The 25,252-nt window shown below is 35.5% G+C and overlaps 1 protein-coding gene across 4 annotated transcripts in view; it reads right to left on the reverse strand.

The window, feature by feature from the left end:
* Positions 1 to 25,252, reverse strand: part of RICTOR (RPTOR independent companion of MTOR complex 2) — a 127,789-nt gene that overhangs the window by 83,206 nt on the left and 19,331 nt on the right. For all 4 annotated transcript variants that reach the window (XM_082651485.1, XM_082651483.1, XM_082651484.1 and 1 more), the window contains exon 3: positions 12,360 to 12,457. In XM_082651485.1, coding sequence (XP_082507611.1) covers positions 12,360 to 12,457 — 98 coding nt within the window. The remainder of the gene's footprint in view (positions 1 to 12,359; positions 12,458 to 25,252) is intronic.

Here is a 25,252-nt window from a genome sequence, read left to right on the forward strand (position 1 = left end):
CTGCTGCCCTGGTAATACTCAGTCTACCTATGGTTTTTCCCCCAGGTTTCAACTGAAAGCTTGTTGTTCAGGGGACCAATCTCAAGAGGATGACATGTCTCATTTTTGTTTTATAAAAACACTAGAAAGTCCACCCTGATTTTCAAAGATTTTCTGCTTAGGATTTTATATTTCCCATCCCAGGATTCAACAAATAAATGTACTGAGGGGAGAATCTCCTTTTACTTGATTTCTCCCATTTGATGGTCTCCATCAAAAACTCTGTGCTGTTTTTCCCATTTTTCAGCAATAGTACTCCTTGGACTACAGTCTAAATATTTAGCTTCCTGTCCACATTCCACATTAGCCAGTATCCCCCAGGTAAATGTTGCTGGAGAAGTTAGATCATCTCCACAAGATTCTCTCTTCTCTGAAGTCTTGGTTCCTATCCCACTTACAGCCAGAATAGTTGCCTGATGCCTTCAAACAGGCTTTCCTTTTTTTTTTTTTATTAAGAATACTGATCTAATACTAGCTATTTGCACCCCACCTGGATGACAACATATCATGTTGATCTAGTGCGAGTTTTGAAAACTGACTTTTATCTAAAAGTTACATAAAGCTTCGCAAGTTATTTATTGGGCCTAACTGAAAAGGATTAAAGAGAAAGTTGATCATTTCATTAACATGAAGGATCAGAAGGGTCTTCAAGTGCTGTTATTACTCTTCCTCAGTATGAAGTTATGAAGTTAAAAACCAACCAAAGTGACCAGCACATCTGCCTCTGTGAAAAGCACAATATTGTAGCAAAAAAACTAATGATATAAACTCACTGTTCTATTGGTAGGATCCTTGTAAAACTTCCTGCCCAATTTCTTCTTCAGAGGCAAAAAAAAAAAAAAAGAAAGATGTTGCAAATAGAACAGGGTAGGGGATAGGAATACAGGAACGCTCAGATACTGTAACATTTTCACAGCAGGGGAAAAGACTATAAAAATGATCACTTTATGTGGCAGGAAACTGCTGTGTAAATAAGTAAATAGGCAAAACAAGCTAAAAAGCTTTCCTTCACAGGCCTTTATCCAAAATGATTATACTGGTATTCTTATAAATTCCTTAAAATTCTGAAATATGATAAACAAAGAAGGTTTAGAGTGTCAAAGAGTATGAAAAAATTTTTATTTGTTTTTATTGTATTGTTATACAATGTTGTAAGTACTTAAATACTGAGAAGGATGAGACTTTTTATACATACGTATATCAACAGAACTAACACACCACTGTAAAACAATTATACTCCAATGAAGATGTTTAAAAAGTAATAATAATGTAAGATTTCCTAAGCTTTGGGACAAGACAGGAAAATTTCTATACCTCTAGAAAACCAACGGCATACCTAAAATTAAAAGTTAAATAACATATTAGTCAAAAATATTTGGAGGGCTTCCCTGGTGGCACAGTGGTTGAGAGTCCGCCTGCCAATGCAGGGGACACGGGTTCTTGCCCCGGTCCGGGAAGATCCCACATGCCGCGGAGCGGCTGGGCCCCGTGAGCCATGGCCGCTGAGCCTGCGCGTCCGGAGCCTGTGCTCCGCAACGGGAGAGGCCACATCAGTGAGAGGCCCACGTACCGCAAAAAAAAAAAAAAAAAAAAATTGGAAAAACATAATAGGCAAAAGGTTTAGGCCCTATATTAGTTTGCTAGGGCTGCTGTGACAAATACAGCAAATCTGGTGGCTTGTAACACAGAAATTTATTTTCTCATGATTTTGGATGCTAGAAGTCCAATATCAAGGTGTCTTGACAGAGTTTCTTTATTCTGAGGGCCTCGTTCCTTGGCCTGTAGATGGTTATCATCTCTCTGTGTGTCTTCACATGATCTTTCCTCTATGTGTGTCTGTGTCTTTATCTTTTCTTATCAGTACATCAGTCATATTGGATTAGGGACCACCCATATAATTCCATTTTACCTTAACTACCTCTCTAATGGAATTATCTCCAAATAGAGACACATTCTGAGGTACTGGGATAGAGCTTCAACAAACAAACTTGGGGGCGGGGGGTGGAGGATGGAGCACAATTCAGCTCGTAACACTCCACCCTCACAGCAAAGTAATATGGGCAGGACCTTATAATGTGAAAGTCTAAACAAACTGCAGAAAGATTTATCAGAAGAGGCAAATAAAATGCACAGAGAATTTATTGAAGAAATAAAACTGATAAATAAACATGACATATTTCCTATTTCCTAAAATCTGAATCAAATACATTGGAAAATGCCATTTAAATAAAGCTTACCAAACTGGCAAGAAACTGTTTTTTTAACATGATTATACCAGATAAGAAAATGCACTGTTGATGGAATTATAAACTAAACACATATTGTAAAATAAATTGGAAAAATGCACCAAAATCAGGACCTGCTTTTGGTGATTTATATTAATAACTTAAAATATAAAGTAGGTTCAAGCACAAGATCCTTAAGACATAATTTACAATAATAAGGAACTAGAAACAAAATGTTCATAAAGGAGGAACCTTATGCAGATGTTAATATTACATAATACTGAAACACAAGAAATAACCTGCATAATGTATTGGTGAGTTAGGGAAAATATTCTAAAAGATATACATTTTTAAAAATATATACATTTTTAAAGAAGTCTATACATCAACATTTTAACATCAAAAAATGAAAGTACACTAATAAGGACCTGCTGCATAAAAAAAATTAAAATTCAAAATAAATAAAGAAAGAAAAAAAATTGAAGTATCATAGGTGATTTATTTTCCTTTCTGTGCTTTTCTGTATTTTATAAATGTTTACAATGAATATCTATTACTTATCTAATCTGGGAAGGGTTATACATACAGTACAGTATTCATAAATAGTAACAAAAGTAGCATTTATTGACTATTAATCTTGTCAACCCTAGAAAGTAAGTAATATTTTGGTAAATAAAGACTACTGAGGCTAGAGATGGTAATATGACTTCCAAATACCACAAAGCTATTAAGTGGTAAAGCCAGAAATCAAACCAAACCAGTCTAAGTCCAGAGCCCAATGAAATGTGACTGTACTTTAGTACTAAAATTATCTACATGGGAAAAGAAAAAACAAAAAAAATTTACATGGGGGCAGGGGATGGATTTAAAAATAGAATAACTGAACATTACCATCTTATTTCATTTCTCCAGCCTCAAAAATGGTATGAATCAAGAGTTTGGAGAATCACACTCTGGCTATAAACACATAAAATGAGTAAGTGAATTTATTATTTTTTTCCCAGAACAGCTAACTAAAAACACACATACAAATATTGCCCATTTCAAAGGATTAAAACACACACAAAAAGAACCTTATCACTACACTACTAAAAAATAATTTAGTATTCATTTGAGATTCCCCAGATATTTCAGATTACTAGCACTGTCACTATATGGTACCATATATTAATGAAAAAGAAAAAGAAAAGGGCTCCTTAACATGGTGTTATCACTTAGACCTTGGATGTATTCTAATTCATAAACTTAAAAAAAAAATTCTAAGCTTCATTTTTCTATTATTAACATATAAGATACTGTGCTTTTAAAATGGGAGAAATGTTTTCTTAAAACAACTCCATTTCTAAAAAGGCAGTGTTTCCTTTCTTCTGCTACAGTTTGTTAATAAAATGAAATGCTTTGAAATGTAGAAGTATAAAAAATCTTACCCTGTCAAGGGTTAGTTTCTCCCCTAAGTATGTACTTGGTTCTCTTTTCCTGAATTTTCTTTTTCACACTTAGATATCCTTGCAGAAAACTACAGATTCAGAGAAACATAATTTCAAAATTACTCCCCTTCTCAAATCACAAAATGTATAACTGTTCACTATTTAACATTTGCTATAATTAGCAGTTTTGTTGAAAAGGTAAAAATTTTTTCAAAGTTATTATTATGATTTCCAAAAAGCACACACAATTTGGAAATTATTTAGAAAGGAGTTTCGTTTTCTGCTACCTAATATAAATGTATTTGAACTGCAAGAAATGTTTCTGAGAAAAATGTCCACTCAGTTGGAAACTGGAAAATCACCAGTAACAACTAAAAAACACTTTGCAATGAAACACAGCATATTAGTCATAATCATCTGCCTATTTTCCAGGGACAGTAAGAGACATTAGGGCTATGCTTTCAATGGTGGCTAAATTGTGCTGTCATATTGTTTACAGAATTATAGAAGGGGGTCTTATTAATCAGTCTTAAATGAAAATATCCCTTTTGAATTAGAATTATCCCAAGTAGAGACTAAATTTTCTATATGTAAGTAATTCACATATATCAGGAATAAGAAATCAGAGAAGGGCTTCCCTGGTGGCGCAGTGCTTGAGAATCTGCCTGCCAATGCAGGGCACACGGGTTCGAGCCCTGGTCTGGGAAGATCACACATGCTGCAGAGCAACTAGGCCCGTGAGCCACAACTACTGAGCCTGCGCGTCTGGAGCCTGTGCTCCGCAACAACAGAGGCCGCGATAGTGAGAGGCCCATGCACCGCGATGAAGCGTGGCCCCCGCTTGCCGCAACTAGAGAAAGTCCTCGCACAGAAATGAAGACCCAACACAGCCAAAAATAAATAAATAAAGATTTAATTTAAAGAAATCAGAGAAGACATTGATAAGATTTTAAATTTTCGATTATCAAAGACACATTATGCTTTCACTTTTAATCACCAGTTCATCTTAAGTTTCAAAATATTAGGAATAAGAATAAATTATTTTAATAAAAAATTTTTGTACTGACTCACTACCTTACTAATCTACTGATTTAAATAAACAAACCCTACAAATCAAACCCTTTAACTCTTTTTTTTTTTTAACATCTTTATTGGAGTATAATTGCTTTATAATGGTGTGTTAGTTTCTGCTTTATAACAAAGTGAATCAGCTATACATATACATACATCCCCATATCTACTCCCTCTTGCGTCTCCCTCCCACCCTCCCTTTCCCATGCCTCTAGGTGGTCAGAGAGCACCAAGCTGATCTCCCTGTGCTATGAGGCTGCTTCCCACTAGCTATCTATTTTACATTTGGTAGTGTATATATGCCCATGCCACCCTCTCACTTTGTCCCAGCCTACCCCTCCCCCACCATGTCCTCAAGTCCATTCTCTAGTAGGTCTCCGTCTTTATTCCCGTCTTGCCCCTAGGTTCTTCATGACCATTTCTGTTTGTTTTTTAGATTCCATATATATGTTAACATACGGTATTTGTTTTTCTCTTTCTGACTTACTTCACTCTATGACAGACTCTAGGTCCATCCACCTCACTACAAATAACTCAATTTCATTTCTTTTTATGGCTCAGTAATATTCCATTGTATATATGTGCCATATCTTCCTTATCCATTCACCTGTTGATGGACACTTAGCTTGCTTCCATGACCTGGCTATTGTAAACAGAGCTGCAATGAACATTGTGGTACATGATTCTTTCTGAATTATTGTTTTCTCAGGGTATATGCCCAGTAGTGGGATTGCTGGGTCATATGGTAGTTCTATTTTTAGTTTTTTAAGGAACCTCCATACTGTTCTCCATAGTGGCTTTATCAATTTACATTCCCACCAACAGAAGATTCCCTTTTCTCCACACCCTCTCCAGCATTTACTGTTTGTAGATTTTTTGATGATGGCCATTCTGACTGGTGTGAGATGATACCTCATTGTAGTTTTGATTTGCATTTCTCTAATGATTAATGATGTTGAACATCCTTTCACGTGTTCATTGGCAATCTGTATATCTTCTTTGGAGAAATGTCTATTTAGGTCTTCTGCCCATTTTTGGATTGGGTTGTTTGTTTTTTTGATATTGAGCTGAAACCCTTTAACTCAACTCTGGGAAAGAGATAGGCAGAAATAGCAAGAAGAACGCTGAATTGGTAAATTTAAACAATGGGAATCTCATCCTGCCTCAACTACTGACTGAATTACTAATTAACCTTCAATCATTAGGTAGCAATTTCTTCAACTCTATCTTATAACAATGCCTGCCCTACCACATAGGTTTGTTAATATTAAGAATAAATTACTGTTGATGCTTAGAAATCATTAAAGACCTTTCAAAATGTGAGAATTAGCATCCTAACAGTCACTTAAAATGCTAAATTATTAGACATCACATATTTCACTGGAGTTCAGTCACTCCCCACCCCATGTGTTTTTATGACTATCAGTCACAATACCTAGCTTAATGTCACTAAATAGGACCAGAGTTCATGTAGAAGTTGTAAGAGAGGGCTACCCTCTCCTTTTATGACTGAAAGCTATAAATATGATGTATCTTAGTCATATGGAAAGTGTTTGAGGATGAAGCTAACCTAAAAGAAAAGAGCTGAGAAATGGAGAGACAGAATGCAATTAACATTTTTTCAACCTCTAGGTCATTCTGCCTGAAATTAAGACCTGACATGTGGTCTTCCTCATCATGAGAGTAAATAACTTCCTTTTATGGATACTTTAGCTCAGCTGAATTAGGTTTGTTACATTTGTTACTTATAAACCAACTTAAGTATTCAATATCATAAGAAGTCCGCAATTATTTTATGAGCGTAACTATTAAATTTAATTTTTTTAATATAAACAAAACAAATACTGTTACATAATATCTTATTTTTAAATGGGGTATGGGGCTTCCCTGGAAGTCCAGTGGTTAAGACTCCGCGCTTCCACTGAAGTGAGCACTGGTTCAGTACCTGGTTGCGGAACTAAGATCCTGCATGCCGCATTGCATGGCCAAAAAATAATATGAATGAATAAATGAATGAGGTGAAGGTTTTGATAACATGTCACTGGTATATTTTGCCTATCAGAATCCATGTGCAACATCAATCTATTTGTTATCATTAATGCACAGAATTTTCTTACAAATATTAAAATAATCAAAGGGGGCTATCAACAATATTATATTCTGACAAAGTTAAAATATAAGTCTAAACTGTCTCTAGGTAATAGAAATGTCTGAGCTGCTTATTAAAATTATTAACTTTAAAAAATATATAATGATCAGTTAAAACTGGGCAGTTAAATGCTATTCCCATGTTACTTTTATGGCTCTGAAGGTTAACTGAACAGTTCTCCTCAATGAGCAACAGAAAGAATAATCCAAACTTCAAAAAATCTTATCACAAATTAGAATTCCACAGCATAGTCTTTTCAGAAGGCAATTTATAAGTAGGTTTTAAAATATAAAGTACAAATGTTCTTGGCTAAATAATTACACTTTTAAAATTCTATTCTACACAAGACAGTACACAAGAGTGTTACGAATGCATTAATTTAAAATGCAAAAAGGAGGGAAAACTTCTATTTTCTAATGATGGAATGATTAAATAAATTACGGTATATGTATTACGCATATGTATGTGTACTTTGATGCACATACATATACATACATATGGATGGATATGCACACACACATACATCTATCAATACACATAAGCAGCTACTAAAAAGTAGATCTACATTTATAGAAAATAAAGGACTCTATGATATATTGGAAAGTGGAAAAGACACAAACTACAAATCAATAAACCTCAAGATCTCATTGAAAAAAACCTTTATGTATACATATAATAAATGGTAAATAAACTGAGCATTATATTAGACACTTCGTTTTGTTTAGCTTATTTAATTCTCACAACTCACTGAAATACACACACACACACACACACATTTATAATTATACCAGAGAAGAATAAATACTTTCTAGTGGTTACCTGTGAGAAACGGTATTTTTGTCAGGGTAAGGAGGTGGATGGGAAGGAGATATGAAAGAGGAATTTCACTTTTTACCATATATTGTTTAGTACCATTTAAATTTTTATATTTAACTTATATAATTTTGAAGTTTTTAAAAACAGAACAAAATAAAGATTCCTCTGGAGCTTTTAATATATGAGAAATATAGGAAAAGAGAACATTAAAATGTAAAAGAGCTAAAATATTTTCATCTTTAAAAACAGGTCTTTAGATTATGAGCATGTTGTCAGTTTTAAAAATAGAATACTAAGATTATATTCATCAGCAGCCTGTTATACACATTACTTTATCTAGTGAAATGATGTCAGAAGGCAAGCATGGGTGTGTGACATTCACATGGTTCTAGGATCACAACACTAGCACCCTCTCTTCATACCTTAAAAGGAGGTTTAATTCTGTAGATAAAGGCCACCCTCTACAACATTTTAGCCCCACTGATCTACTAAATTAACTTAATCCTAGTTTATTTTGTTACTTAATAACAAAACAAATGCTAGTACAACAAAAACGCTTATTTAAACTGCAAAATCATCCCAATGTAATACAATACCTTTAATTAAACACTTGATATGTGCCAGGATTTGGGGAAGAGAGGGATATAAGAGTAAAAAATTAAATACTACATATTTCTTGTATTTAATAAACTCAGTTTAATAAGATAGTCACACACAATAAATAATAATAACAAAAGAGCAGATAAAATTTAGTAGACACACATATAACCTATTATAGGAACAGTGAAGGGTGACCAACTAACTCCTGTCTAACCAGTCTCCTGGAATCATAATCCTGTTTCTTATTTTCTTATTCTATAGAGCTATTCTTAGAGATTTCTAAGAATTTATAAATTTTACTCTGTAAATTAACGAACTTACAGATTTTAAAAGAATACCAGCTCTGTAAATATTTATTAGCGTAGCTCGCTAACAAAATGGAATTCAACGACACATTATATTATGATTAAATTCAATAAGCATTTATTTTGTGCTAGGTGTTTGGAGAAATTTTATAATAAAACCTACAGACCTTTATTTATTACCTAGGGGATGACTCTGTCCCCTAGGAAACATTCGGCAATGCTTTGAGACATTTCTGCTTGTGACAACTAGTGGAGGTGCGCTACTGGTATCTAGTGGGTAGAGGCCAGGGATGCAGCTAAACACACTACAATGAACAAGACAGCTTCTCAAAACAAATAATTATCTGGCCCAATATGTCAATGTTGCTCATGTTGAAAAACCCTGTTACAGTAACAGCTTACCAACCTGCAACTCAAGCTATTAAGCAGACTCACCTTTTTAGAGTCAACAAAAATTCCTGAAAAGTGGCAAAAAATGCAAAAGAAAACAAAAAACAAACCCTAGATTGTAAGGCATTACCTGTTATGGAGTATATATTATGTACCGGCACTGTACTGACACCTTGCTTCTAATTGCAGCAAAATTATCTCTGAGTAAAGAAATCTGCCCAAGACTGCCTCGTTAGGGTCAGACCTGGGCTGTAAGACCCCATTTACTTGATCTGAAGTTCACGCTTTCCTCACTGTATCACCAGGCAGCCAAGTGAGTTTTTATCAACTCTCATGTTCATGGATTTTACTAATTAAACAGCCCCTCACACCCTGACCCAAGGTTTAGTCCCTCATATTGTAGAAAAATTCCAGTATGTTTATCTGATTTTTAAATCCATAAATAATTTAAAACAGCATATAAGAGGGCTGCTACAAGCCCTTTTCAGAGAGAAATATAAAAACTGTAAACAAAGGATATGGCAAAACAAAAAAAAGGGGAGGACGAGAGGGAAGGAGAAACCGGAGAAGAGACTGGGAGAACACAAATCAAGGAGAGACCAAGTGGAGGGAACAACTTAGTGAAATACTATGGGAAAAACTCAGAAAACAAAGAAATGGAGGAGGGAAAAAGGGAGAGAAGGCAACTGACCTTAACCCTAGAGAAACTGGGATCTAGATAGAAATAAATGGAGAATAGACAAGGGAAAAAGAAAGGTGTCCAACAGATTCCTAGAAATAGATGTTTAAACCACTCCCATTCCAAAAAGTTCTGTATGTACAATGTCCATTATGGTTAGTAGCTACTAGCCACACACAGGTGGCTGTGAACATGGAAATATGGCTAGCCTGAATTGAGATGTGCTATAAGCATAACATACACACTTGATTTCAAAGATTTAGCATGAAAAAATATTAAATATCTCATTAATATTTTATACTTACATAAAATGATAATAATGTGGATATACTGGACTAAAGAAAATATATATTAAAATAACTTCACTTTTACTTTTTTTTAGTGTGGCTACTAGAAATTTAAAATTACATATGTGGCTCACATATATGTCTACTGCATAGTGCTACTGTAGATTTTTAAGATGGCTTTAGTACCCATTCTGGTGCCAAAGTGGAATAACAGAAATCATTGCCATTCTTACATTCATTCCCAACTTTCAGAATCCCAGTTGTCAAGAGATTCGGAACTACATATCTAGATGTCAACCTGATTGTGACAGGACCCATGAGTTCAAACAGGACAAAAACCTCTACTAATTGTTTTTAACAGTTAAATCTAGGCAAGTGGTAAGACGTATTATTATTAGGGTTGGGTGAAGAATGATGACATAAAACTGGGAAATTTAATAGAGGGAGTGAAACCAGGAGATGCCATTTGCAACTGTGGAACAACTCTAGGTCTTAAAAACTTGCTATTATCTGACTAGCACACTGAAGAAATGTATTTGAAGACTTTCATTACATTGATAAAAATGAAAATATACACAGGGTTATTTTTTTAAACATCTTTATTGGAGTATAATTGCTTTACAATGGTGTGTTAGCTTCTGCTTTATAACAAAGTGAATCAGTTATACATATACATGTGTTCCCATATCTCTTCCCTCTTGCGTCTCCCTCCCTCCCCCCCTCCCTATCCCACCTGTGGTCACAAAGCACCGAGCTGATCTCCCTGTGCTATGCGGCTACTTCCCGCTAGCTATCTATTTTACGTTTGGTAGTGTATATATGTCCATGGCACTCTCTCGCTTTGTCACAGCTTCCCCTTCCCCCTCCCCGTATCCTCAAGTCCACTCTCTAGTAGGTCTGCGTCACAGGGATATTTTTGAAAACCCCTTCACAAGCACTCATTCAGTGTTTTTGAAAGTTGTTTTTAAAAAAATCACTTTGTCATCCCTCATACAAAATAAGTTTCTCATCTGTTATATAAAAATAAAATGCCAGAATATTTCAAAGTTTCACTAAGAAAAAATAAATGCATATCTATGTTTCCCTAACTATGAAAAGAAAAAAAAACTAATCTATTTTGTAAATATTTATCAGACAACACCATACTGAAAAAAACAACTTGGTTACATAGTGACAATATTCTTATCCCCTTCTATTTCTATGAAATAAAATCAAATCCAAGCCACAGTCTAACTACCAGGTAGCAGAGAATTAAACATTTTGGAAGGATTAAAACAGTGCCACTCAAACTTTAATGTACACCCAAATTCACCTGAGATATTCATTAAAATGTAGATTCTCACTCAGTAGGTCTGGGGGGGGGTCAAAAACTGTACATATCAAACAAGCTCCAAGGTGACACCAATGCTGCTGGTATATGGATCACACTTTGAGTAGTAAGGGGTTATAACAAACAATTATTCCTACATTTAAAATGTACAACAGGGAACTATACTCAGTATTTTGTAATAGCCTATAAGGGAAAAGAATCTGAAAAAGAATACATATATATGTGTATGCATATATATGTAATCTGAACCACTGTGCTGCACACCTGAAACATGACATTATAAATCAACTCTACTTCAACAAAAATTTAAAAATAAAAAAATAAAATAAAATGTATAACAGTTTATATTTAGTAAACTAAAAAGGGAAAAAAATTTTCCCAAAGAAAGCATTTTGCTCTCTATTTATGGCATCACCTCAAATAACGGCATTTTAGTGTTTCCAAGAGTTGGCTGTCCAGCATTACCAGGCTCAAAAGCACACCAATCCATCTATCAAACTTGGGAATTCTTGGCTGCTAACAGAGATCAAGTCAATATTTATCTGGGACAAGGGCCCCTACATTTATCTTGAGCTCTAATTGAGATCCAGATAATGGGAATAGAGTATTAGGGAAAGAGAGAGGAAGTTGTAATACTTCTCTGGAAATTATTACACCTATGAAAAGCAACACACACGTACTTATGTACAAACATATTTATCCTATAGTATCACATAAAAATGAATATAAAAAGGCAAAAGAAATACATCATTCTGTGAATAATAGTGGAGATTGAATTATGGACTTCTCAGTGTTTTTTTTACTTTATTTGCTTCTGAACCTACCAAATTTTTTACAACAAGTATATAATGCTTCCCATTATTCAAATATACTTTTAAATTTAAAAACATATGACAAAAATCCATGAGAAGCAGCAGAGGAAAGCACTAATACTGAAGGAATACTCAAGAATTTCTTGTTAATGGTGGTTAAGAAGCATCTAAAAAGTACAATAATGAAAAAAGAATTTAAGATGGTAATACAAAGAATGAAGTTACTTACCTTAGTAAAGTTATTCAGATGGCCTAGCTTTCTCATATTTGATACTCCTTGCAATTTGGCCACATTTTGGAGAATCTCCCTTAAGTTATCAGAAGGTTCTAGAACAGACAAAAGAAATTTAACATAATTTTAAAAGAGTATTTTCTTAACCAAACACACAAACCGTGTAGTATTAAAACTTCGCAACTTTGGCTCTTGGCTTCTTTAAAGTCTTACACTCTCTCTGAAATCTATCTACTTAGGAGACTTCAAAGTCCATGTGGATGACTCATATGTGGATGACTCTACTCCACTTATACCTATGGTGCAACTCTGTGTATCATCACCTGGAATTATTCAACCACTCATTCTTAAATTTCAACCCCAACCCCAAGCACAACTTTCACTTCTGGCCACAATGTACTGACACAATAGTAACAGGCACCAAAAATACTGTCCTATTTGAATCAACCAAAAAACTGAACAAAACATATAAAATGATAGTTCAAGACACTGGACATCAAGAAGTAAAGAAAAATAATCCCTGAGAAATGAGAAATAAACAAGCATGCTCTACAACTGCCCCAGCTTACTGTCTTTAGAGAGTTTCCAGGCCTTGGTGCTGAGAGGAGAAACCCAAACTGTCTGAGATGAAGAGACAGAGCTCAGAGTCCCAGTAGACCAAAAAGTGTTAGAGAAGAGAGCACTGCACAGAGAGAGAACACTGGACATCTGCAAAGGGATCCCTTATGTAGTCAATATAGCAATGATTGGTGCATGTTTGTGAGGAAATTACCACTCTAAAGAATTAAAGGGATGAGTACCTTGTGTTCACACAGGGCAGAACAAGCAGTGCTTGTTCCTAATGTCCATATTGAAAACCTTCATAGTGCATGGGGCATTGGTTACAGTATTCAGAAAAGTCTTGGCTTAGTGGTGGGGAACAATCAGATATAGACTAAACATTTCTTTGATCCCACCTAACAAATCTCCAAAGCAAGACTTGAAAGAATTGAACTGTTTCCAAGTGACTAAAATGTGTCTCAGACCAAAGCTCAAGAAGTATCATAAGAACAGAAAAAATAGGGAACACCTAATGAAGCAAAATTTACAATGATTAGCATCCAAATATCATCAGACATACAAAGAAGCAAAGTCATACTATGACTCATAGTAAGCAGAAAAATTACTCAACTGAAAATGACCCAAAACTGAACTGTTAGAATCAGCAGAAAAGGACATTAAAACAGTTTTTATAACTGTATTCTATATGTTCAAAAACTTAGGGAGAGGCATGAAAAGTATAAAAAGCACTCAAATTGAATTTCTGGAGATGAAAACTACAATGTCTCAGATGTAAATATACTGGATGGGAATAAAAGCATAACAGCTTTTACAGAAAGTAAGAATTGTGAATTTGAAGACAAAGCAATAAAAACTAACCAAAATGTAACAGAAAGGGAACAAAAAATAAATGAAAAGACTATCAGTGAACTATGGAGCTTCAAGCAGCCTAACACAATTACAATATGTGTAACTGGAGTCCTCAAAGGAAAAAATTAGGCGATAGAAGAATTGAGGAAATAATAGATGAAAACTTTCCAAATTTGATCAAAATAAGCCAATAAATCCAAGAAGCTCAATCAACCCCAAGCACAAGAAACAGGACCAAAACTAGACCAAGGCACATCATAATCAAATTGCTCAAAACCACTGGTAGAGAAAAGTCTTAAAAGCCACCAGATAAAAAACAGAGGAATAAGAAGAATGACAAATTTCTCGTGGAAAACAGGCAAATGAGAAGACAGTGAAGCAACATCTTTAAAATACTGAAAGAGGGACTTCCCTGGTGGTCTAGTGGTTAAGAATCCGCCTTCCAATGCAGGGGACATGCGTTCGATCCCTGGTCCCTGGGTTCCCTGGGGAACTAAGATGCCACAGGGCAACTAAGCCTGCACACTCTAGAGCCCATGCACCATAAGTAGAGAGCCCTGTGCACCGCAACTAGATAGAAGACCATGCACCGCAACGAAGAGCCCGCACACCACAACTAGAGAGCCCACAGACTCTACAGCCCGCACACCACAACTACAGGGAAGCCTGAAGCCTGCATGCGATGAAGATCCCACGTGCCGCAACTAAGACTCAACTCAGCAGGTATAAATAAATAATTTTTTTAAAAAAAGGCTCATCTATATAACAGGGCACTATGCAGTGATTAATGACCTGTGTGAGATTATTTCAAAAAAAAAATACTGAAAGAAAAAAAAAAAGCTTTTAAAATGTAAAAACCATTCTTAGCTCACTTGTTTTACAAAAACAGGCCAAAGCCAGAAATTGCCCTGCGGTTGGTAGTCTGCCAACCCCTGGAATAGAGTGTCAATATTCCTGAAGCTATTTTTCTATTAATATATTCAGCATCCTATTTGCTTTAAACAAAAGCACAATCTAAAGAAGAAAAAAAACCTGTTACATTACGGGTATTTTAGTTTAAGAACCATTATGCCTTCCTTTGAGATATTTAGATGTTAACACAGAACTAAGATGCTATTTGTTTTGAATCAGTCTTTTCCTCAGCAAATGAAACTGGTCACATTGTTCTATAAATTTACCTTGCATCTGCCTACATTCCGCCATTCTATTATACTCAGTGTAAGCCATGACAACCATAAATTGGTTAGTGTCAAACCACTAAGCATATTACATAACCCAGTTATTTCCAATCACTTTGAAATGACTACATACTCAGATCATTCATTTGATTTCTGAGCATTTCCTACAAATTTCGCATATTTTTTTAAACTCCAATGAAATTCTATCTACTTTTAAATGGTTTAGCGTATGACTTTAAAATTAGTGACTCTTTTAGGTTGTCTTAAATATGGAATGAAAACAGCTCACCATTGGGTGGGATCAGAGCTCATTAAAAAAACTGCAAGGGACCATGAATAGATCACTGCTAGTACTCAGTAATATCTTTTTGTTATAAATGGTATCTGTTTGGAGACATTGAGGAAGAAAAATTATGAGTAAGCCAATGATTTTTAAATGATTTAACTATACTTGAGAACTTAATACAATTTTTATAACAACCCTTACAGTAATTCAGAACCTACAGTAGTTTGCAAAACCAGAGTTAAGGATCTTTAAAGCCAGTGTGAAATCCACCTAATGGAAATATATAACCTAACCATTTTACATCAATTTATCATTAAATTGTCAGGCATCAAACAGTTTCGCTAACGTGAGGACACAGTTACTACTATGCAATGTGATAGGACTCATAGTTAAGATGATTAGTCTGAAGATATATTCTTCACAAAGGCTTGCATATTTCTAATTATTGCCTATTTTCTAAGTACAAACTGATTGCAGACATTTTTGAAAAGCCACAATTTTGTGACAAAAATAAAATCTCGAGTCTGAGTTCATTCATTCAGAAACATTAATTGAACACCTATATGGTCAGGTACTGTTTTAAGTACTGGGAAAATACATCAATGAGCAAGACAGATCGTTCCTTACTGGACCTTACATACAAATGGAAGAAAACTGATAAACAACAACAACAAAAACCCCTATGCACACAATATGAAAACTGACAGATGGTGAGAAGCCAATATTGGGTCAAATCTTTGCCTGATGAATAATGACATATAATGAACCTAACATACAATGCAGGTGTTGTTGTCAATCCAAATCAAAATGAATCAGCCTTTCTTCTTTGCCCTCTTTACCCCTTTCTCTTTTATATAATTACCAGGAACACCCAACTAGAATTGTAATACGGAAGAATTTCAAAGTTTCTTCATAACATATTTCCTGAAAGACAGAACATGTTTCCTCCCAGAAACTATGTTACTTCCTAGACCAATTCAAAAATAGTATTCAGGGCCATTTTAGACATGAAATACTATGTAATGCTCATGTGCTACAATGTTCCTAAGAGGAACTCTAACTTGAAATATTAGGGTAAAGTTCCCCTGGTAATGAAATAAGAAGTCCCTGGTTTCTTCCTTACATGCTAGATTAGGAGTATACAAACTTTTTAATTAAAAAAGGCCCAGACAGTAAGTATTTTATGCCATAAACTCTCTTCTTCTGTTGTAACCTCAACTCTGTTGTAACCAAGAAAGCAATAGTAGATAATACATAAGTAAATGAATGTGGCTATGTTTCAGTAAAACAGACCTGGCCTCATGAGCTGTAGATTGCCAGCTCCTATGCTAGACAGTCAGAACTTAAACTATATGAGCAAGCTCAGATCAGTGTGCTTTTTATTGGCTGGGGGCGGGGACGGGGAGAGACTTTGGGGACAGGGGAGAGACTTTAAGGAGAGGTTTACCTCTCTTTATTTCTTCCTATTCTCACTTAATGTTCCCAGTTCAGCCTCTCCAAAACTGTGCTATGTGAGAAGTATTGATATAAAGCACAAATGAGATAATCCACTAGGATTTCTCTGAAGCCCAGTAGTTTAGCCCAGAGCTGCATTAAGGGAAAAAAGCGGGGGTGAGGTGGGGGGGGTGGCCGGGGATGTGGCTAGGAAAAAGAGAAAAAAAAGTTGTGGCTAGCTGGCTATGATGGCCAACCATTCAAATGCAAGGAAGCAAAACACAAAAGAACTGCTAAAATTACAGTTGCTCTTTTCCTCTTATTGTGTAACTTGTAAGTCCTATGAGTGTTCCCAATGACTCTTTCTGGAGGTAATGGAATAACTATAGCCAATATCCAGCAATTTAATATTATATAAGCACATACACGTATATATAGATACATATATACATACAGAAAACCACCAAGAGAAAACTACAGTAAAGAAACCTTTCATCTATATCTCTATACATCTACAGACATATACACACATACATAAATATATTCTTTCCCCCTTTAGCTTAATTCTCCATGTATGTGCACATATGCACACGCACACATGTATATGTATATATATATGTGAGTAAACATGCATTTATTTTAAAATGTTTTCAATATGTACTGCTTTGTAACATGCTGCAATAAATCATATTAATAGCTTTACCTGTCAAAAAATATACAACATAAAATTGATTTTTAAATAAAGTTAGTTTCAAGTACACATAGTAAATTAATAACCAAAAACTACTCGCATACATCTATTTGGGAATAATAGAAAGAACTCTGAAATAAAAAAGAACTGGATTCAAATCTAGCTTAATCACCTACAAGCCATGTAACCTTAGACTAAGTCACTAAACCTCACAGGCATCCATTTTCTCATACCTATAGTGAATATACTAATTACCTAACCTAGAAGGCATTGTTACAAGGTGTGAGGTGCAACGTACTTAGCACAGTGCCTAGCCCAGAACAGATATTCAATAAATAGTAGCAACTATAATTAAAATTAGTTATTATTCGCTTAGCAAAAACAATTTTTATGGATCAATCATGTGAAAGTTATGTGGCTAGCCCAGTCAAATGCTTAATTCACATATTAGTGTGTCTAAATTAATGAATTTTGGTTACATTTTAGTGCATTACTTTTATTTTTTTAATAAATTTATTTTATTTATTTATTTTTGGCTGCATTGGGTCTGTTGCTGTGCGTGGGCTTTCTCTAGTTGCAGCACGCAGGGGCTACTCTTGGTTGCGGTGCGCAGGCTTCTCATTGCGGTGGCTTCTCGTTGTGTAGCGCAGGCTCTAGGCGTGCGGGCTTCAGTAGTTGTGGCTTGTGGGCTCTAGAGTGCAGGCTCAGTAGTTCGGGCGCACGGGCTTAGTTGCTCCGCGGCATGTGGGATCTTCCCAGACCAGGGATTGAACCCGTGTCCCCTGCATTGGCAGGCGGATTCTTAACCACTGTGCCACCAGGGAAGTCCCGTGCATTACTTTTATGATCCAAGATCTGCTCATTTTTGAAGTAAAACTTTTGTTGTCTTATTTGCCTTCTTGAAAATGTCAGAGGAATTAGGAGTGGGAGCACAGTTGAGCAATATTTTCTGTGATTTATTTGTGAATATACATGAACAAATGCTAGTAAGCAACAAGCTAGAAAAGTTGGGTGCATAAGAATTTAATAAAATTAAACATGACTACATAAATTGGATATGTATTTAATTATATATTTAATATTATCTATGATTACTGTGAGCAGACATAAAGGATTAAAAGTATATGGCAGGGCTTCCCTGGTGGCGCAGTGGTTGAGAGTCTGCCTGCCGATGCAGGGGACAACGGGTTCATGCCCCAGTCCGGGAAGATCTCACATGCCGCGGAGCGGCTGGGCCTGTGAGTAATGGCCGCTGAGCCTGTGCATCCGGAGCCTGTGCTCCGCAACGGGAGAGGCCACAACAGTGAGAGGCCCGCGTACTGCAAAAAAAAAAAAAAAAAGTATATGGCATAACTATAGTTGGTATTACCTCTGTAAAAGCCAGCAGCAAATCTGTCTCCTCTACCAGCAAGGACACTGGGAGTACACCTTCTCACCATTACCCACAGGTCCAAAAGTTGAGGAAGCACCGCTTCAAACTCTCTAACATTTCCTGAAATTCTAACAATTATTAATATCAAAGAGTTATATAATTTAGTAGGGAAAGGATCTATCCCAATGATAGCATCCTGGAAAAAGGGCCTTCCTTTTATCTATAATGCAGAGGAACTCAAAACTTCCTAAGAGAGCCTATTCTATTCCATCTTTGATAGAGGAGTCGAATATTGTCTCTTATACTGATGCCAAACTCTGTCCCTTTGTAATTTTCATTGATTTGCTCTGGATTAACAATCTGGAATGCAAAACAAGTATTATCTACCCTCACATACTGAAAATAATAATTTTTCCTCTCAAGCAACTGTAGCAGATAACCTTTTTAATCTTTGGTATATTTTAAATATAAATACTGTAGTAGAGATAGGCAAGGAAAACCTATCAATTACTACTGCAAGTAAATCAGTTTAGTTATAACTTTTTTGTGTGTGTGGTACGCGGGCCTCTCACTATTGTGGCCTCTCCCGTTGCGGAGCACAGGCTCCGGACGTGCGGGCTCAGCGGCCATGGCTCACGGGCCGAGCCGCTCCACGGCATGTGGGATCCTCCCGGACCGGGGCACGAACCCACGTTCCCTGCATCGGCAGGTGGACTCTCAACCACTGCGCCACCAGGGAAGCCCTTCTAACTTTCTTAAATGTTAGGTTTATTATACTAAAAATTGAACACTTTCGTAGGGCTACTTTAGAAGAATGATGGACATGAAGCACCTCTTGAGAGTGAATGATGCGTACAGAGGCAAGACTACACAGACAGCAAGATGGCACTAGGTTTCTTCAGCTTGGCATGCCCTTTGTTTCCCTACCCAATTTGGAGGAAATCCTCACTCTTCAGAAGTCTTACTCAGATGTGTAAAGGTTTTCCTTAACCTACAAGCTCCCTTCTTTATGTTCTCATGATACATTCTTCATACCACTATTGCAGCAGTTATGACAGAACACATATCTCAACTGCCTAGGTTCTAACTTATACCTATTGTGCCAGTGTAATTATTAATACCACCTCCTTTCACTCCCCAAAGTATCCCAGGTTGTATTATAAATGACATGACCACCATAAGAGCAGACAGTTAAAATTCAACGACTGTTTGTAAAATTTTCTTACAACTAGATCTTTTCTCTATCTCCTTTTCCCAGAGGCTGGAAGAGAACAGTTTTGTTTGGGTTCCTGTTCCAGTATCCTACTCTTATCAATACAATTTTGTAAGAAGAGGTTAAGGCAGTTTCCGCTGATCTGCAACATTTTAAGATTGTCTTCCCAGTGACCCAGGGGTTCAGGTCTCTTTTGCTCCACTTCAATTTTGGATTTAAAATTACCTCATTTTATACATTCCTCTTTCTATTTTTACAAAAATATGTCTTTTTTCTATAATCCCAAAGAATTGCTCATTTTGAATGATTTCAAGGGAAAAAGATAAAAACACTAATGGGGGTGGCAGAAATGTCCTTCTTGAGGCTTCTCATTTGTACCTTTGACTGGATAAATTAAACAAGTGACATCTACCAGTTCACTGATGTGATCATTTAAAAGTTATATGAACAAAAATCATGTCTTTAATTGCTTTATTACAAGCATGTCATTATATAACTGTAAGATACAGACCAGGTCTGACCTAGGCATAAAACATTAAAAATAAAGTCAGCTGGAAATAGTTAATAATTCACTTGAACAGAACTTCAATTAAAAGTTGTATGGGGCTTCCCTGGTGGCGCAGTGGTTGAGAGTCTGCCTGCCGATGCAGGGGACACGGGTTCGTGCCCCGGTCCGGGAAGATCCCACGTGCCACAGAGCGGCTGGGCCCGTGAGCCATGGCCGCTGAGCCTGCGTGTCCGGAGCCTGTGCTCCGCAAAGGGAGACGCCACGGCAGTGAGAGGCCCACGTACTGCAAAAAAAAAAATAAATAAAAAATAAAAGTTGTATGGATATATAATATCAATAATTAGAATACTGTCTATAATCTTTATTTCAAATCATTATTTTGAATAAATCACAAAATAAATCGATACAAATGGCTTAAAATACTTTTAAGTTTCAAATGACAGAATATTCCTCCCAATTTTCCTTAAATATTTTCTGTAAAGAATAAAATAACAATGACATTATATAGTGGGGACAGTAGAGTGGGAACACAGGTTTCCCCTCTAGATTGTATTTAGTCATTTTATTACTTATATAACTGAAAGTACAAATGTCTCCTACAATGTATAGTTTTGATCTATCCTGGGAGTAGCTTTATATTTACATTCCTAAGTTTTATTCAACTGTACATTTCAGGGCTCACCAGAAGCCATATACTGTGCCAACTGCTTAGGTGAGGAATATTAATAACTACAAGATACGGTCTCAGCCCTGGAGATCAAAATTAAATGGGAATAGAGGTATATATAACACTTCATAGTAATACTATGGGAATAAGATAAAAGGAGGGTGTTTGATAGAGACTTCACTTAGACTGTATGACAAGTGAAGACAGGAAAACTGTCTTGTTCACACATGCATCCTCGGCCTGGAAACAATGCCAGGCACATGGTGGGTGCTCAATAAACACTGGGTAAGAAAGACTGAGCAAAAGAGTGAGACAGTTATTTGGGGATGGATTGACATGGGAACTGATTCTTGACCATAAGCAATAAGTTTTCTAGGCATATACAACAGGAAAAAGCAGAATGTACACAACAAGTAAACATGAAAAAAATATGGTATTTTCTCAAGGAATGGCAAGAAATTCAATATTCCCAAGAAAACAAGATGATAGGAAATATAGGAAAGTGGAGCTTCATTCCAATGGCCTTATAAGATATACTACGAAATTTAGACATCTTTGGGCAATGGATAATTATTAAGGAAGACATTTATGCAAGTGGATGGCATGATCAACTCTGTGTTTTAGAAAGACTGTAGGGGAGAAGAAAGTCAAGTTTAAATAGAGGTTACAAAAACCTTCCATGTAAGAAACTTCATCAGTAATGGATTAGAGCTGGAAGGAAAGGCAGGAGGAGGAATCAAGGATGAATCCAGGATTCTAGATTGGATATACTGATGTATGACACTATTTACTAATAAGTAATCCTAGAGCAAGTATAGATTTAGGGGAATTTTTTTTACCATTTGTAGTAAGCATATACACCAAAAATAACAAAAAACACCTTACATGTTATACCTTAAAATGATGAGACAAAATAATTGACTATTTGGCCTGCATCGGAAACAGACTTACAGACCAGTGGTTTTCAAACCTGTGTTTCTAAGAAATACATGAATTATAAGAAATACTGATTCCAGAATCAATATGCCTGGAAAGTGACCCACATTTGTACCATTTGTAGGAGGCACCCCAGTCATTCTTATGCACACTGAAATTTGAAAGATGCTATAAAGACTACCACAATGTCATGTAACTAGATTCTGATATCCCTTTGGATTTATCTGATCTGAACTTTTGAAGAACAGATAAGAGCTACTCTATGAAATATGCTTCTGTATCATTTTCAAATAAGAATATATTACAATGTGAAATAATATCCAGACACAAAAATAACTATTAGTACATTATATGCTACAATATACTGTGCTAATATTTTTACATGAAAAATCTGTTTTAATCTCCATACGAACCATAGAAGGTAGGTGCTATTATTATCCTCCTCATGCTAAAAAGAGTCTTAGAGACATTAATTCACTTGCCTGAAGTCACACAAATACCAGACATGGTAATAAGATTTGAACCTAACCAATCTGACTCTAGAGTCTATCTCACTCCCCAAAATGCAATCGCCCTACAGTCTACCTCATTATACTGTTCTGCCTTTCAAAGGAGAATGTACCTTCAGTGTACACACCAGTTTGCAATTATACATTTACTTGTATGATTGGTTGACATTTATCTCCCTGTAAGTCAGCTTTGGTTCACCATTATGGTGTCATCCTAATACCTAGAATGATGTCTGACACACAGTAACCACCCCCCAAAAATTTTATTGAATGTCCCAGGTCACACTGTGAATATTAAAACACAAGAATTTACAATGGAAATACTGTCTTATGATTATAATAACAATAACTGTAGAAGAGATGTACACAAAAGAGGAGCAGATAAGAAAGATCACACTGCTTTAATGTATCTATTTTTCAAATTCTGAGGACCAAAACAAATTTACTCCCCCAAAACCTAACCATAAGTAACGTCTTTCTATTGCTTTGAAAAGGAATCTCACCTTCTAAGGTAAGAACATACCTATTTAATATAATTAGCAATGTAACTGCCATGACCCATTCAAATTTGTCAAATATAAAAATTTTAAATGACAATGTCTAGAAAAGGTAGAAATTTGAGCCTGCCATTTACCTTCAGAAAATCACCTTCCTGATCTTTGTCTACACACCCCCTCCCTCCAAGCATTATATCGATATTTACATTCATACCAGCACTAGAAATCATGTCCCCAGGTTGTACTAATTAGATAAAGAACTAAAGCCTAACTATTTACCTAATAATCTTCTAATCATTCCATCATTATCTGTTTTTAAATGGTAAGTAATTTGTGAATTTTTAAAGATTTTTCTGGTAAAGATGGCTTAGATGTTTGTGGTGGAAAATGAAGAAGAGCTGCTTGTTAGGAAAAAAAATATGAAGTGCTTTCTTAGAGTTCATCTCTTTCCCTTTTTCACAATAAAATTAGAGATCAGTAGAATGCTTGGGCTTAGAGATAACTGTAGTACAGAACTGTAACCAAATTCACAAAGCACTTTTACTTTATACACACGTACAAAGTATACACAAGTATATACAAAGAATACACAAAGGACATTCACCAGGCTACAGAAAAGATTCAAAGAATCTTTGTCATGGCATTTATTTTAATGCTATTTTTCTGCAGAAAAACAGTATGAAAAGTACTGTCTGCAATTAGAACATTTTCTAATGTTAGTAAAAATAACTAAAAGCAATTACTATATAAAGATTACAATCACTGGATGTTCTGCTAAAACTTCTATGTCTTAATCTATTAAATCATTAGGTTTCCACAGTCCCCTAATTAGAAATCTTTTATTGTAAGAGAAAAATTCTGTTTCTCTCTGAAACAATTCACTATGTAAATGAACCCTGTAAAAGAACTGAACAGCTGTGCCTAAAAGCTGAGGCAATTAATTGTTATATACACCCAGCCTATTAGATTTATTTACAAAGTTAGTTGTACATTTTGCTTGTACAGCTACTTTCACGTTTTTTATGAAACATGACTATAGTTCAGATCACTTGTCTGACAGGTGGCTTCTATGAATGTAATTAAGGACTTCCCTCTTAGAAACTAATAAAGGAGCAAAGAGTACAAATACACTTTGGCTGCAAGACACAATTTGAGTGTGGGTTAGAAATCTGAAAAATGCTATTACAATGTTATTTTCTAACCTTTCCATTTGTATTCTTGGTTCTACATCTTACTGCCTAATTCCAGTATTTCCATCATTTAATTATTCACTATTTCTCATTGATCTAAGTCTCTCACTCGTTTTTACCCATCTTTTAAAAAAAAAAATGCTTCTGCCCACTGTTTCCCATTTTTTGAAGTGACATTACACCTTTCTTCTACCAAATCTCTCTGAGGCTCAAGTTAATTAATTCTTACCTCATCTTCTAAATTCTACCCATCAGGTATCTAGGCCACCATTCCACTAAAGTTGTTCTCTACGAGTTTACTATTTACCCAATACAAAGGCTTTTTCTCAGCTTTTCAAACTCCCTGACTTTTCCATTAGAGAACTACTGGCCAATGCTAACCAAATTCACCTTCTCTCCCTTGGTTGCTATAATTCACTGTCTTGGTCTTCTTCATACCTATTTTTCACTGTTCCTTGAGTACTTCTCTCAAAGGTCTGCATTCCCTCCTCCTATTTTATACTCTTTAATATTACCTAAAGTTGTATCATTTGCCCTCAGGTTTCTCTTTTCACTGTCTCCATAACTCTTAACAAATTCAATACAATGCCTCAAAATTTCAATTCTACAGTGTATCTTCAATTAAAGAAACAAATATCTGTTTTTATGTTTGGTGGTCTGTCTACGTCGAATTCAGTATGTCCTGTGATCAAATTAATTCATCCTTTAAGGGAAAAAAAAAAAAAAGCTTTCCAAAATTTCCATCTTTAGGCAATAGTAATATTGTCTGAACTAGAAAATTACATTCAGGTAGTCAACAAATATCATTGAGACATCTTAGCATATGTATCTTCAGCACCTCTTCTACAGACTATATCACAACAGTATCTTATTTTTATACTACTACTAAGTTCTGAATCAGTGCCTTGCTGATATTGCCGTATTTGGCATTGTTTATGTTTTTATGGTTATATACATCAAAGAAGACACACCTCACCTAAAATTATCAAGACAAAAACA

Source organism: Grampus griseus (assembly GCF_964374135.1).
Source record: "Grampus griseus genome assembly, chromosome: 3".
Lineage (NCBI taxonomy): Eukaryota > Metazoa > Chordata > Mammalia > Artiodactyla > Delphinidae > Grampus > Grampus griseus.